The 15,269-nt window shown below is 28.9% G+C and overlaps 3 protein-coding genes across 3 annotated transcripts; 1 reads left to right on the top strand and 2 right to left on the bottom strand.

Moving 5' to 3' along the window:
* Positions 1–1,903: 1,903 nt before the first annotated feature.
* LOC123298939 lies at positions 1,904–2,667 on the bottom strand. The gene is made up of 3 exons (XM_044881040.1): positions 2,516–2,667; positions 2,318–2,428; positions 1,904–2,258 (listed from the first exon to the last, which is right to left on the bottom strand). Exons 1-3 carry the CDS (start codon positions 2,665–2,667, stop codon positions 1,916–1,918), a joined length of 606 nt encoding a protein of 201 aa, XP_044736975.1. The 3' UTR covers positions 1,904–1,915.
* Positions 2,668–3,685: 1,018 nt separating this feature from the next.
* On the top strand, positions 3,686–6,492 carry LOC123297636 (NEDD4 family-interacting protein 1-like). The gene is made up of 5 exons (XM_044879381.1): positions 3,686–3,933; positions 3,997–4,209; positions 4,290–4,419; positions 4,729–4,914; positions 5,614–6,492. Exons 1-5 carry the CDS (start codon positions 3,904–3,906, stop codon positions 5,715–5,717), a joined length of 663 nt encoding a protein of 220 aa, XP_044735316.1. The 5' UTR covers positions 3,686–3,903; the 3' UTR covers positions 5,718–6,492.
* Positions 6,493–10,568: 4,076 nt separating this feature from the next.
* On the bottom strand, positions 10,569–13,551 carry LOC123298938 (E3 ubiquitin-protein ligase SlrP-like). The gene is made up of 3 exons (XM_044881039.1): positions 12,241–13,551; positions 11,297–11,699; positions 10,569–11,065 (listed from the first exon to the last, which is right to left on the bottom strand). Exons 1-3 carry the CDS (start codon positions 13,549–13,551, stop codon positions 10,569–10,571), a joined length of 2,211 nt encoding a protein of 736 aa, XP_044736974.1.
* Positions 13,552–15,269: the final 1,718 nt, after the last annotated feature.

Genomic DNA, 15,269 nt, shown 5'->3' with positions numbered 1-15,269 from the left:
AATAATGTACTGTAGCTTTGATATTGTACTGTAGTGATGACTTTTCTTTCAAAGTATTAAAATAAATCAAATTATATAAGAGCTCATTACTTCACTATCATCAAGATTTTCCGTAAAATAAAATTCTATTTATTTTAAGATTTATATTAAAATTAATTACATAGATTGTAAAAAATATGTTATTATTATTATGGGCTGTCAAAATGTTATGTTAACGTTTTAATTCGTAAAAATCAAATGAAGAGGGACACAGAAAGGCAAAAAAATTTAAAAATCAGTTTGCAATATTATAAAAAGTAATTAATTTTATTATTTTGATAATTTCAATAGTGGCGTAGTTATCTGTTTTATTAAATGAATCTGCTGATAAAACGTCATAGTGCCGCCAAATTGACGTAATCGTCAACTTGTCGTTAGAGGTTGCGCAATGGGCACTTTTCAATATTTTTTATATTGACAAAGATGCTAATATATCCCAATAAATATTTACTTACGTTCAAAAAAAGACGACTAGTACTAATTTGAAATTCGCATAATAAAGTGTTGCATTTTTATTTGAACAAATGTATTTATAGAATAATATGGAGTCCCTTTCCTGTTTGAAACGTAAATTGGCATTTTGATTTCCCATAATATCCATTATAGATATTAATATTTATTTAAAATAAAGAAAAAATAAAGAAACTGTTTATAATTTGTGGAAAAGTGTGCCAAATTTCCCACAATTTTTAGAAAACAAAACCCCAACTAGAGTTAAAGGAATAAATCAAATTTATTCTCTTGTATTTAATAAAAGTACCTTTATAAATATTACTATTGTTTTTTTATTATAATTATTCATTATTTGAAAAAAATTATATATTTTTCTCTTTGTGACTAAAATGAATTTTGTTGTTTTTCTATGTGAAATAAATGTTAATTTTTCAATGTAATTTTGGCTAATTATTATTTTTTTAATTTTCATTCTTTTTAAAATAAAATTTAAGCAAACCTTATTTAAATAATTTAATTCAATCTTCTCTCCTATTTAGTTCTTTAATTTTGTAATTTGGTAACGGAACCCTAAAAAGTGGTATCAACTTTTTTTCGTGCAAAAATTAATAGAGATTATTCTTATAGAATAGAATTAGAATGATCTTTTAGAGAAATGTGCCCTTTTTGCATTATTATAAAATGGACTCATGTCCGCGTGTACGGAGGAAGAATTGAGGGGTCAAAATCTACCTTCATTGAGAATCTCTCCACATAAATAGGGTATTATCGTTAGTCAAAAATAAATCATGAAATTTGAAAAAAGTTAAAATTTATGTAAAAATATACTTAAATATTCTGATTTCGAGTCATAAAAACACATTTTTCTTTTAAAATATTAAAATTAAAAATCGTAATTTTTAAACTGTATATCACGTGACCTAAAACGCGGGTAAGCCCTGCTGTGATGTCATAGCGGTATGAGTCATAGACCATCAGCTAGTTCAGTGTAGACAGCTGGGTATATTATATACAAAGATAATAAGTATTTATATTTATTATAATCAGATGTCTATGAATATATCTGTCAATCTTATTTGTGTTATTTCGTATAGTGATACCCATATTACGTCATCAAATTGGATGCCCGCTTTTTTGACAGTTTAAAAAAGGTAAAATTTAATTTAAGTTTTTGGCAAGAAAGCGTGTGTATTTTTCCGAAATAAATTTTTGGTGGCTTTTTATTAGCAAAATCAATATTTTGAAGTACTTTTTCAAAATATTGGAATACCCTATTTCAAACATTTGTCAACTTAAAAAAAAACATCCTGTATATCTTGAGATACAGAATAAAGAAAGCACGAATTTAACAAAAACAACTTTATTGAATATAAAAACAGTTAACAAAGTTGAAACAACAACTTAAATCGATTTAATCTTTTTTTTAAGAAACAACAACTTGTTCACATAATTGTAAATATTGCAACGCATGCTCAACTAAATTCTCAATTTCGTGATTTTCATAAAAACATTCTTCAAACTTTTGCACCGAATTCGCATCTAAATAACTAATTTTTTGAAAGGTATCATAAATAGCAGCCATTACATCTTTATAGTAAGTCATTATTCGATATGCCCAATCTAATATTTCACCTAATGGACGTTGTAACGCTGAACCACGAACTAAGAAACTTTTTGAATCGATTGTCCAATCTAAAGTCACTGTTAAATTTTCCAATTGTGTTGTTTTCGTTCGTAAATCATGACATATTACATTTAAATTCGATCTAGAATGGAGCAAACAACGTCATTAATTCATATTTACCGCCTAAAAAGATAGACTTACATTAGTTTTGATATAGATGAAAATTCTTCCTCGATTCCTTTATAAATTTTTAAATGAAGACGTTCTTTTAGAAATTCATATTTTTCAAATTCTGTTTTTTCTATGTTATACCTTAAATAATAAATAAATTAACTCTTTTTTAACTAAACCCAACCCATTAATCTTTAATAAAAAGTTCTAATTAGTTGTACAACTTACCTATCAACTACAATAAATTGTTCGATTTGAGTTTTTAAAGCTTTAATGAATGGTTTCAATTCACAAACAGTTTGTTTCCATTTAATTTGATGCAATTCTAAACATTTATAGTAATTAATTATATGTTTTTGTATTTTCTCCTCAACTTCCATGGTTTTCTTTTGAGGTTAGAACATATTCATTTAAAACAAGTGAAAACAAACAATTGACTGAGTTAATTGTTGAAATACCATGCATAGATAGTTTTGATGACGCAATCGTTTGTTTTTTGACGTCACGTACATTAACACACACATAACTGATATTCCCATATTAATACATACTACAAAATTTTCACCTAATTAGCGCCCTCGTGGGTAAACAGTGATGTTTACAAAAAAATGTTTCAAACAAAAGTTGTTTATTTTTTCATAAGGAACATTTTTTTACATTTAAACATTTGTTCTATCTCTAACGGTTTACAAGATGGGTCCTACGGACCCAAGACCCAATTGACCTATGTTGCTCATTTACGAACTCGACCTCACTTTTTACGTCCTCAGCACGCTATAAAAATTTCAGCTTGATATCTCTTCGTTTTTGAGTAATCGTGATGACAGACGGACAGACGAAAGACGAGAGACAGACAGACAGACATACGGAAATGGACTAATTAGGTGATTCTATGAACACCTAAACCAAAATTTTTTTCGTGGCATCAATATTTTTAAGCGTTACAAACTTGGGACTAAACTGAATATACTATGTATATATTATATACATGGTATAAAAATACACTGTCGAGGTGCTGACTGCAATAATAATGCAAAATGCAATAGTGTTGGCAGCTGGGGGGTACAAAAGGTACAAAAGTATAGGGTCAGGTAACGAGCTTCTATATGACTTGTACTAGCTGTGAACTACCCGCTTCGCTCGGCAACTTTAATTTTAAATACAAAGATTATTGTGTTTACTTCGTATGCCTTTACTTATCCTCCTTTTGTTCACAATTTCGTCGATTTTATATTTTGGTGCGGAATCCTGATTTTAGGGAAAAGTCCTAGCTGTACCCTGACACGCTTCGCTGAGGTACATTATGGTTACATAAAAATAGATGTGAAACATCTCGTAAATTTTATAAAATTTGATAAACCCCCGATAAAGGAGTCCCGTCGACGGAAGTGAAAACTGAAAACTTTGGAATAATTGTGTTCAATTAATGTTTTCGTTTGATTTGATCGTTAAAGCAATTTGACATTTGTAAAAAAAAAAAAAATCCCTAGCTTAAATTACTAGTGACATAAAAATTGTGTGAGTGAGAAATAAAAAATTCCAGTGACATGCAATCAATCCATTGATTATTTGTTAGTCCAACGGGAATCGAAAAATTATTTTGGCCAAAAACAATAATGGATCATAATCATACAACTTATGAAATGGTAATCCAAACCTATTTGTTTTAGAGTTGTAGATTAGATCATAATTTAAAATTCTTGTTTTAGACAAATCCAAGCTCGGAGGATCGAACTCAAAATACACAACCTCCTCCACCAAATGTATTCTCAAATATACCATTCGTACAAATTGATGATATTCCACCACCAAAACCAGATTTTTCCGCTCCACCACCGTATGAAGTGGCCACAAAACTTCCTACATATGAGGAAGTACAGCGTGAGAAAACTTTGCAAGGTGAACCAATTCCAACTATTCGGGTAAATAAAATGTTTTTCGATTATGGTGTTGTTGTGGGATAATAAAATTTTTATGGTCGAATGTTTGTTTGTTTTCGTAGGGTATGCCACCAACATGCCCTTCACCGACACATTTAGCTACGTTTTTAGCTATTGATCCAGAAGTGGCTGATGGGGATGCCGATACAAGTTTATTGGGTACTGATTTTATGTTCTTCACAGCATTTTTAGGTAAATTTTAGGATCAAATACAGGGTGTCACATATTAAGTGACTATACATTTTATGATGAAATTATTTCGAATCTTTGGTCATATTTTCCCCGAAAAGCATGTAGTTATGGGAGAAATATAAGCTGCGTGATGAAGCTTTCTTATTAAACGAAGAAATAAGACATTTTACACAGGAATCAAATCTTCGCCAGTAGATTTAAAAAAACGCGAATTTTTTAGTTTCAATCATATGTCAACTTAAAAAAGACACCCTGTATATTTTTGGTAACCAAATTTTGCTGATTTGAAGTGTATTTGTGTATTTTTAGTCGCGTTCCTTTTCAATTGGATAGGATTTTTATTGTTGATGTGTTTTTGTCACACAATTGCGTCCCGTTATGGTGCATTATCAGGTTTTGGATTATCATTGGCAAAATGGACATTGATTGTTAAACATTCCACAGATTTGGCATCACGTGAAAATAGTTGGTTATGGTGGTTAATTATGGCGTTTGGTAATTATTAATTATCATTTTTATTATTTTACGAATATTATTATCTCGAATTGAAATTTTTTATACGAAGCAAAATAAATTTTAGGAATGTAGGAAATAAATTTTACTACAATTCTTTTTAAGCACTTTACCATTTTTTCTCTTAATTGCATGCCTACTGAAATTTAATAAGTTATAAAATACAAAATTAGAAATATATGTCGCAGCCAACTATCTTATTTAACCGTTCAGTTAACAGCCTAGCCTTTTTACTAAACGGCGTCGTTCAACTAGTGGCCTGAATGATGTTCATAGTACACAATTTATCGTGTACCATGATGACGGATGACCATACTTTGTTCCAACTTTTAGTCACTGCACTCTTCCTTCCAAACCGTAAACCATATTGATAGTGTGTGAGTTTAAGCGCCAGGTGGCAGAAAGTGAAAGTAAATTTAAATGACTTGTCTAGACAAATAGTTAAACGTTATTGATCCAAGTTATTTACCTAGCTGTTTGATTAAATGGCTGAAAATAATTAAATGATGATTAAATGGTTTAGGAAAAAGGAAAAGATTAAGTTAATTGAAGGGCTAATTAAGCTAGTTGGCTGCGACATATACAACGTGTTTTAGAACTTTGAATGTGAATATATGTCTGTAAAAATTATGATATAGTGATTCTGATCTAAATTTTTTTTGGTTTTTACTTCCTCAAAAGGTCTACTAATTTGTGTACGTGCTATAATCCAATATTTAAATATCAAACGTGGCTGGAGACAATTATCTACAACTCACCAGGAGCGTTTATTATTTTTTTATTAATTCTGAGTATTAAAAAAAATTAATAATAATATCATTTTATTTTAAATGTACAGTGTGTGTAAGTTAAAAAGATAGAGTGACACATCTAAGTCCTTTTATTATTTTATTTTAAAGGCATGCGTATGACGTCACATGATGCTATGTTCTTGTGATTACACACCGCCATTTTATTACAATCATGTATAATGATTGGAAGAAAACAAATTCGATATATATATATCAAATAGATCACTTATTAATTAAGGATCAATATAAGGTACCTCATTTTAATCTCCACAGTTAAATGTATCTTCAATAAAGCGTTTTAGGGGCCGAGTAAAAGTTTTTCTACTTGAATGGAGTATTTTGGAGCAAAAATTGGCGTGGGACACCCGAAAAGAACTATGTTTTTATTCCCTATAATCAATGCGTGTAAGATGAATGAGGCATCCTATATGTTAAAACAGTTGATAGTTTTAATTAATTAATTATTTATATTAATTATCAATATTAATGTAGTCAAACTGAATATCATTAAATTATTCATTAATAAGACAGAGTGTCTAAGGAAGGGAAAATTATAATTTTACAAATAGAAAAAAACAAGTTAGTCTTTATAAAAAAACCTTTAACGTGTTGACAAAATTTAATCAAGCTACAAAACGCAAACAGTCAAAAATTATGTTTGACGAATATGTTAACCTCATTTTCTCGTCAAATAGAATTTTAGGATGTAATTTTATGATTATCGTTTTACGGGAACAACCGCGCTAGTCTGATAAAAGATTTGTCTAAACTTCTAAAGTAATAGTGGACTCTCTAGTAAAGAGATTCTCCATCTAGTGGTTTAAATAATGACCAATATCGGTAATTCTTTATACTTTCTTGGTAAGACATTATGAGAATAATCTGTAAAAACATATTCGATAAAAATGACACTTGCTTGACAAGAAGCCCACTTTTAGGTTAATAAAGGTGTTTTTTTGAGTGGATCGTAACTTAAAGCAAAGAAAAATATTTTTAATATCAATGAAACTGGCTTTTATTGGAAAGATTATTTTATGCCAATTTTCGCACAACCGTCTTTGGTTTGTCGACTTTAAAAAAATAATCCTTTACAATTTGAAAACAATAATAGATTGAAATAAATTTCGATTTTTGCCCCAATTTCCTAGATCAGTTTTTTGTATTTTTAAAATACGTATTTTCGACTACCAAGTAGTCATCTTCAGTGAGAATTAGCTAGTGATTACTCTTATTATGAATGTTACTCTTTGCTAATTTGGTGGCGGACTGCACAATGATACTTTCGTGTGTCTACAATTTATACTGTTCACAGTATCTGTCAAATTGTAGTACCAGAAAATAATTAAACGACGATTAAATGGTTTAGGAAAAAGGAAAAGATTAAGTTAATTGAAGGGCTAATTAAGCCAGTTGGCTGCGACATATACAACGTGTTTTATAACTTTGAATGTGAATATATGTCTGTAAAAATTATGATATAGTGATTCTGATCTAAATTTTTTTTGGTTTTTACTTCCTCTTTTTTTTTTCCAGTGGCGCTAGCCAATACAATACTACAATTTGACATATACTGTGAACAGTGTAAATTGTAGACACACGATTCACGAAAGTATCATTGTGCAGTTCGCCACCAAATTAGCAAAGAGTAACATTCATAATAAGAGTAATCACTAGCTAATTCTTACTGATGATGACTACTTGGTAGTCGAAAATACGTATTTTAAAAATACAAAAAACTGATCTAGGAAATTGGGGCAAAAATCGAAATTTATTTCGATATATCCTAGAGTTCTCATTTATTATCTTCGATAATATTTATAATAATAGATTGGTTTGATTACCGCTATTGGTTAATATTTTGACATTGTAGTGCTAAGATCTTAACTTTAGAATCCAATTATTTTTTAGACAACAAAGTTTTTCATAAAAATGCCTTTTTTTTTGTAGAATTTAAAAGAAAAAAAAGATTTTTTATCCTATTGTCAACTTGATCCGTGGTTATAAATATAGTCGCTTCATATTTGTATAACTTAAGTACCAAAGTCTTGTAAAATATAAACATTTCATTATCTCACTTTAAACAAAAAAAATTCAATTCACCAAGGACATAGCCAAAGTTAAAAATTGTTGCAAGAAGTCTCTTTAGAAATATCTCCTATGATATCGAATGTGTTCCTTATCGAATTTTAATTTTGGCTACATTCCTAAAAAAAATATTATTTATAAATAAAAGTTCACGATTGTTTATTAAATTAAAAATTTTTAAAGAGATCAATTTTGGACTTTTGAACTCGAATTGGGTGAATATTTTTGAACAGTATTGAAATGAGACTTGACACTTTTTGATAAGTTTTTACGTCTGGTGTTTTAGGTAATTTATGTCTGTGATTTCTTTTATCCGTCTTGAATTGTATTATTATTTTTATTTCTTTTTTACAAAAACCAATCCAAAAATGATCTCTTTTATGATATTTTATTTTTGATGTTGTGTCACCATTTTGGTGCTTTGTAAGTGAAAACATTCCGCTTAAAAAAAAATGGCGAAATATTCCATCAAACTATCTACAAAAATACCAAAAATGGATAGCACATTAAATCCAACATCGAAAATAGAGGATTGTTTAAATGATTGCAAGAATTCTAAGCTGCTATTTGGATAAATTATTTTAATGGTAATAGGATTCTCTTGTGCTAACATTCGCTTGTAAGGAAAACTGTTCCCTTTGAATGCGAAAAAACCAGGCCCGTACGCAGGAATCCTCCAAAGAGGGGGAGGAGTTCAAATGTTTTTTCATCACAGTCAAATAAAAAAAGAAACTCTTTTTTCGAGTAAAAGAACATTTTATCAGGTCAAAGTGTGATATTCAGTCACTATTTTTGAATTAATTCATCGCGATGTATATTGAGCGAGGTAGGTTACACCGTTTAGCTGATCTGCAGACATTATCGATCTAAGGTAATGTTTTGAGATAACACAAAGTTGAAAAGAAGGATTCATTCGTCGCTATTGTCACAGGCAAAACTGCCAAAACGCGAGGCATTTGATAGACATTTGGAAACGTATCTTCATTCCAAATATCGAGTGCTTCAATTGAATTTTTGACGGCATGTTCGGCAATTTGTTTTCACCAAAGTTTAACTTTGTCGATCCAGATGTCACGGAAATCATCGTACAAAATTGAAGAGTATGATTCAAAAATTGGAGCGAACGAGTCTTCCTCAAAATTTTTTATTTTGTTGGGAAAGAGACAAGCAAAATTTAAACAAACTATATTGTTAGATCAAATTTATGTGGAGAGATTGTCCCCCTCCCCAACTTCTACCGTGCGCACGGGCCTGAAAAACAAAAAAAGTTTTTAGTTTAACTAAAATAATTATCCAAAAAGTATGCAATCAAATTTTTGCTGTAATTGTTTTTTAATTATTAAGCAAAATTATTTATATCGTTAAAAAAAATGTGTATATTTTTTATATTTAATTTTTATAAAATAACAAAATATTTAAAATGTATTTAAAAGTTTTTGTATATTATTTTAGGTCAAGGGCCACTAGGGCCAAGCATAGTATTTGACAGTCATTTCAGAACGGCTAGAAAGTAGAAATTGAGAACATGACGCTTGTCGCCTAGCCAGTGTCCTGTAATAACCAAAATAATTTGGCTTTTAGAGGCCCTTTCAAGCAAGATGTCTTTCAGTACCATAATTGCGTTCTTCTTTCCATTTAAGATTGGCCTTTTTTAAGATATCCTCGTTCAGGAGCAGTTTGAACGCAAAAAAATTGATAATTGCATATTTGTCAACAAAGCATCTCAAATTTTTACTCGTCTTGAAATGATTCAAATACTAGGCCTGGTCGTAGACATATTTCTTTTAGTCGAGCATCAAGTTCATATCAAGTTTATTTCTGTGAAAACTGTTATTTTATAAGAAAATTGATTGCACTGTAAATTTCCTAGAGGAGTTTCATTTTTAAAAAATTGGCCTGCGCGTTTGGTAATTTTTGTTAAATGAATCCATCAACGAGTAAATTTTCGGAGATTTATAATTTTGATCATGTTTGATGACAGAAAAAAACTATGTTATGGGCTAACTCTTAGGGTCTTTTTAACAATTGATCCCATTCCCCCAGAATTTTTGAAGTAAAATTTCTTTTGACTAGAAAATTTTTAATTATCATTGGTGATTTAAACCTACCGATTCCACAAAAAATTCTAATAGGCGCGGGGGAAGGTTTTCAAAAAAGATTCGGCTCTATTTACAGTATTTCGATATTTATTTTTAAAAAAAGCTCAAGTTTTATGTTATAATCGGAAGTTTGAAATGGAATCTGAATAAAAAAATGTTAACAAAATTATTTTTGTTTTTTATTTTACTTAATTTCAGCGTTTTTGCGTCTAAGGAGGGCTCTACAACCACAAAACCCGTCGCTTCCTGTTGTTAAATACTCATCGATGATTGGATCTGTCAAGAAGCACTAATTAAATGACTGAAAACTTTGTGTCAATGCCTAAGGATAAAATACATAAAAACAAGCCTTTACTTCACTTTATACATTCACGGCCGAAAATAAGAATGATGGAAATGATGGATTTCACTTTTCTATCGGTGCAGTGAAAATTCTTCACCTGAAGTGAAAAAAATTTAGCCATCGCATCCCGATTATCGCGGAACTAATATACAGTTTATGGAAAAGTATTTCAAACAAAAGTTGTTAGAGATTGGCTGTCGATCCACAAGATACTATTATTTTAATAATGAATTATTACAGATAAATAAATATGGTGAAAATTAAACTATGTTTGAATTCACAAAATAATTTTTATTAAAATTAATTTGATTATACATATTAAAAATCATCAATTTGAATGAAGCTCTTGGAATGATTTAAAAATTGTTTTGTAAGTTGATACCAAACATCTCGTTCAATATTTCTACGCACCAATTGTCCAAGTTGAGTTTCAACATCCAACTCAACGTCTAATAAATTTGTTTCCAATAAATATTTTTGTTTGCGTTCATCGAATTGCTCTTTAAAAACTTGTTCATTATTTATTTGTTTTTCTGCTTCGATAAATGCTTCAATGTTCCATCGTTTAAGTACTTCTTTCCATGGTTGCCAATCGAGTAACAAATAGTTTGAAAAGTTTTCTTTTTCCTTGTTTTGAACAATTTGAACAGCATTGTCTAAATCGTTTTGAGTTAGCCAAGCCACAGTCCAAAATCTCATATCGGGTGTTTGAATCGGTAATTCTAGTATGGTATATAATTTTACTTGATATGCTAAATATACTTCAATTTCATCAACAAAATTCAATGATTGTACTTTAAATCTTGCAATATCTTCTAAAATTAGTGATTACGATTATCAGATTATTTTTGGGGCTTACTGCCGGACTAATCGTTAGCGAATTATGTTCCGAATAATGTAATTTATTGATAAGAAATCAGTATTCTCCATTCGATAACGAATAGTCATTTATGGCACAAATACTTTAGTTTTTTTCAGCAACGTTCGCGTCAGAACCCGTCAGAACAATCGCGTAACGGTCTTTATGAAATTAACGTTTCTCTTACCTAGAACATTTAAGCGATACATTCCACGTGCTAATTGTAATAATTGCTCAATTTGTTGATCATATTTCCCCGTTTCCACATCCCATGCAATATTTAAGATTTTCATTTGATTGAAACACCATGTGACACGATCTTCACATGATTGTGTCGCTTCTTCAGCAATTTGAAATATTTTTTGTCGTAGTAATTGTAATTTTAAATCAGCTAATTGATTCAGCCATTTTATAATTTCATTTTTAAATTCATCATTTTCATAATTAATTGTTTGACGTAATTTATATAAAAAATATGAAAACGATTTTGCTGTTGGTTCTTCAGAAATTTGACGCCAATTGTCATCGAATTCGATTCCGGGTCCCCACTCATGTATTTCTTCGTATAATGGTCTTATTGCAGCAACTATCTAGGGTAAAAAACCGTCGAAAAAATAAGTTAAGTTTGTCGTTAAATCGAAGTTTGTGTATAGTTTTAATGGTGGGTAGAGGATGTTTCTAGAGCACTTTAATCAAGTTTCCCTCCACGAACTCCAAAAGTTGTAGCCACCATGGTAAATTTTAGAAGTGGAGTTAAACAATTATCTTGGTAAATATCGATTTACGATTAAAAATTTACTTAGCTTAAAAAACGGTAAATATCGATTTACGATTAAAAGTTACCTAGCTTGAAAAACGACAACTTGCCACCTAGAATCTTTTCTGTTTAATGTTGCAGCCTTAATCGTCAATCGTTGACGATAAAAAGATATTCAAAAATATTAGTTGTAAAATTAAAAAGCGTTTCCACCCTTAAACTGCTACTTTTGAATCATTTAACTTTTTTAACTATGCGGCCACTCTTTTTTGGAATCCGCGGGGGCTTTGGAGGGAAACCAACATGTACCTACCATTAAAATAACTTCGGATTTAACGCGAATCTCGATGTATGATTGATTTTAATATACTTACCGTATTTGAATTATTTTCTGGTATAAATACGGTATTAAAAAAAATTGTTGGTAATCGACGATTATTTGATGAATCATTAAATAAACGATTAATCATATCAATTGTTTCTAAGCTCAAAGGATTATTTTCGATATTTATATTTGTATTTGTTGATAATCCTTCTATGGCTGATGATAATTGTGTTAATTGATTATCAGATAAATTGATAAATCGCATACAATTTGGTAAGCTAATTGGTAAACGACGTATAAAATTATGTTGTGCATGTAATTCCTTTATAGAATTTGGTAAATTATTTGGTAAGCTAATGAAATCATTATAACTAACATCTAAAATCTCTAACGCTAATGGTAATTTTTCTGGCCAATTACAAAGTAAATTATCAGCTAAATTGATCGTTATTAATGATTGTGGTAAATTATTTGGAAATATATTTAAATCATTTCTATGTGCATTTAAGCGTTGCAATGAACTTGGTAATTGATTTGGTAAGCATTCTAAATAATTACCAGAAATATTTAATTCTTGTATTGAATTTGGTAAGGTTGTTGGTAATATTCGTATAGAATTATAAGCACAATCAAATTGTCGTAATGCATTTGGTAATTGATTTGGTAATTGTTTAATATTATTACCTGATATATTTAACAACCATAATGAATTTGGTAATAAATTATCTGGTAATACAGTGATTTTATTATCAGATATATCTAATTGACGTAATGAATGTGGTAATTGATTTGGTAATATTTCAATACAATTATGTGACATATTTAATATTCGTAAAGAATATGGTAAGTTTTCTGGTATATGTTCAAATTGATTATGTGATAAATCTAATTCCTGTAATGTAATAAAATTACTTCGAAACGGTTGTGCAGTATTTGGTAAGGATTTCAATGCATTAAATGATAAATCTAATTGTTGTAAACTTTCTGGTAAATTGTTTGGTAAATATTGTATACAATTTTCCATTACAATTAAACGTTGTAATGAATTTGGTAAGTTTTCTGGTAATGTTTGTAATTTATTATCAGTAACATTTAATTCTTCTAATAATGGTGGTAATGCATTTGGTAATATTTGTAAACAATTACCAGATATATTTAATTGTTGTAATGTATTTGGTAAATAATTTGGTAAGTTTGTTAAATTCATATTTGTTAAACATAATGTATTCGAATTTATATCAAAATATTCAACTAGTTTTTTTGTAGCTAAATCACGTAATTCAATTTTTTTATTATATTTTTCTTGTTCGGACCAAATTGTCCATTTTTCAATATAATATTCGATCATTGTATCCGGCATTATTTTATTATTATAATAACCTGTTTCATTCCAAAAACTTTAATTTTCCAAAGTGCAATTACTTTTCCATTAATAATTATTTCACATACTAATAGTTTAGTTTACTGAATATTTTTAATCGAATTCAAAATAATTATTTACAAATTTTTTTCTTGAAGTTTGAAAATCAATACAACTAATTTAACTCACTGATGTGCGCATGCTTTCAATAAATATTTTTAAATTTAAAATTATTTAGTTTATACTTTCATATCTCTCGATATTAGGTCGAAAACAAGATTTTTTTAAAAAGTGATACGGCAATATATTCCCTATAATATTACCCTAATATTATAATAAAATATCGTTTTTATCAATTTTTCTGATTTAAGTATTATTATTAAATATTATACCTACCTTTATCTTTTAACAAAATATTACCACTTGAAAAAATGTGAGTAAAAGGTATCTATATTACATTATTGATGAGTAAAATATGTCAAAGGTGGAGTATTGGCTAACCCAATCGCCTCCGGTAACAAAGTACCTCGGTTCGTACCTAGCATCGTCCCAATTTATTTTTATTTAAATATGTTATTATGTTGAGATAATGTCAATTTTTTAGATAATTGTTATGAGAACCAAAAGCGACAAATAAATAAGAGAGCGAGGTATATTTTATGTTATTTTAATTCCCGCCCCCTGACAGATGAGTGATTTATGACATAAGTAGGAGAGTGGGACTAACATTATTAATTTTTTTTTTATGAAATAACATTTTCCCCTATTACAAAATCTTGTAAAATTTCATTTAACAAGAATAAATTTTAGAGTACAACAATAAAGCAAGCAAAATAAGTATTTTTTTAATATTTTGTAATAGGCGAATATGCTGTAAGAAAGTGGGATAAGATATAAACCATATTCTCCTATTACAAAATTTCAAATTTTAGTAGCAACAGCTACTATTTTTATTTTAGAATTACAAAATTTAATATTTTGTAATAGGAGAATATGAGTGAGATAAACTATAGGACATGTTCTCCTATTATAAGTTTCAAATTTTAGCGTAACCAAGCTATTTCGTACAATTTTTTTAAAAATTTGCAACAGGAGAACATGTTTTTAAAGAGTGAGATATATTTATAATAATTTAAATTTCCACCCCCTGACAGAATAGTGATTTATGACATATGTATAACTGACGTTATTTATAACAAGAGGGTGGATTTTAAAGAACTCTAAATGAATAGTGATTTATGACATATGCATAACTGACACAAAATGTCACAGAATAGTGATTTATGACATATGCATAACTGACGTTATTAATAAGAGTTATATATATAATTTAAACTATAAAAAGAGTGGAAAATTTTTAACATCAGGAATAATTAATTTAATTTAAAAGTAAAAATGTTGACGACACCAGGATACGAACTAGAGTACCTCAGTTTCATGGGCAAGTGCTCTATCCACACTGCTACCCGACTTACATTTTACCATATAATTAACTTAATACTTTACCTTTACTACACCGACTCCAAAAATAACAATAATTTTAACTACATTATATTATGGTTATTTTTTTACTTTTTGGTGCATATTAATTTGTTTTGGAAAAGTTTTTCTTTTGAAGTCGGTTTTTTTTTTGTTAAAACTTTTTTTATTTTGTGATTTTTAGTGAATCTGAAGTACTTTTAATATTGAGTTATTCGTCCTCTTGTCGTGCATACTTA

This window comes from Chrysoperla carnea, chromosome 4 (genome assembly GCF_905475395.1).
Source record: "Chrysoperla carnea chromosome 4, inChrCarn1.1, whole genome shotgun sequence".
NCBI lineage: Eukaryota > Metazoa > Arthropoda > Insecta > Neuroptera > Chrysopidae > Chrysoperla > Chrysoperla carnea.
The sequence above is the reverse complement of the archived record's forward strand: the minus strand, read 5'-3'. Positions and strand labels throughout refer to the sequence as shown.

What these genes read in the sequence shown, in the direction of transcription:
- LOC123298939 (XM_044881040.1), bottom strand. Translation starts at nt 2,667, where the DNA reads ATGGAAGTTGAGGAGAAAATACAAAAACATATAATTAATTACTATAAA. An exon ending in CAATTTATTGTAGTTGATAG is followed by an intron (nt 2,429 to 2,515) that starts GTAAGTTGTACA and finishes TTATTATTTAAG; the next exon opens with GTATAACATAGAAAAAACAG. An exon ending in TCATCTATATCAAAACTAAT is followed by an intron (nt 2,259 to 2,317) that starts GTAAGTCTATCT and finishes GCTCCATTCTAG; the next exon opens with ATCGAATTTAAATGTAATAT.
- LOC123297636 (XM_044879381.1), top strand. Translation starts at nt 3,904, where the DNA reads ATGGATCATAATCATACAACTTATGAAATG. An exon ending in GTTCTTCACAGCATTTTTAG is followed by an intron (nt 4,420 to 4,728) that starts GTAAATTTTAGG and finishes GTGTATTTTTAG; the next exon opens with TCGCGTTCCTTTTCAATTGG. An exon ending in GTGGTTAATTATGGCGTTTG is followed by an intron (nt 4,915 to 5,613) that starts GTAATTATTAAT and finishes CTTCCTCAAAAG; the next exon opens with GTCTACTAATTTGTGTACGT.
- LOC123298938 (XM_044881039.1), bottom strand. Translation starts at nt 13,551, where the DNA reads ATGCCGGATACAATGATCGAATATTATATTGAAAAATGGACAATTTGG. An exon ending in CAGAAAATAATTCAAATACG is followed by an intron (nt 11,700 to 12,240) that starts GTAAGTATATTA and finishes TTTTTACCCTAG; the next exon opens with ATAGTTGCTGCAATAAGACC. An exon ending in GTATCGCTTAAATGTTCTAG is followed by an intron (nt 11,066 to 11,296) that starts GTAAGAGAAACG and finishes CACTAATTTTAG; the next exon opens with AAGATATTGCAAGATTTAAA.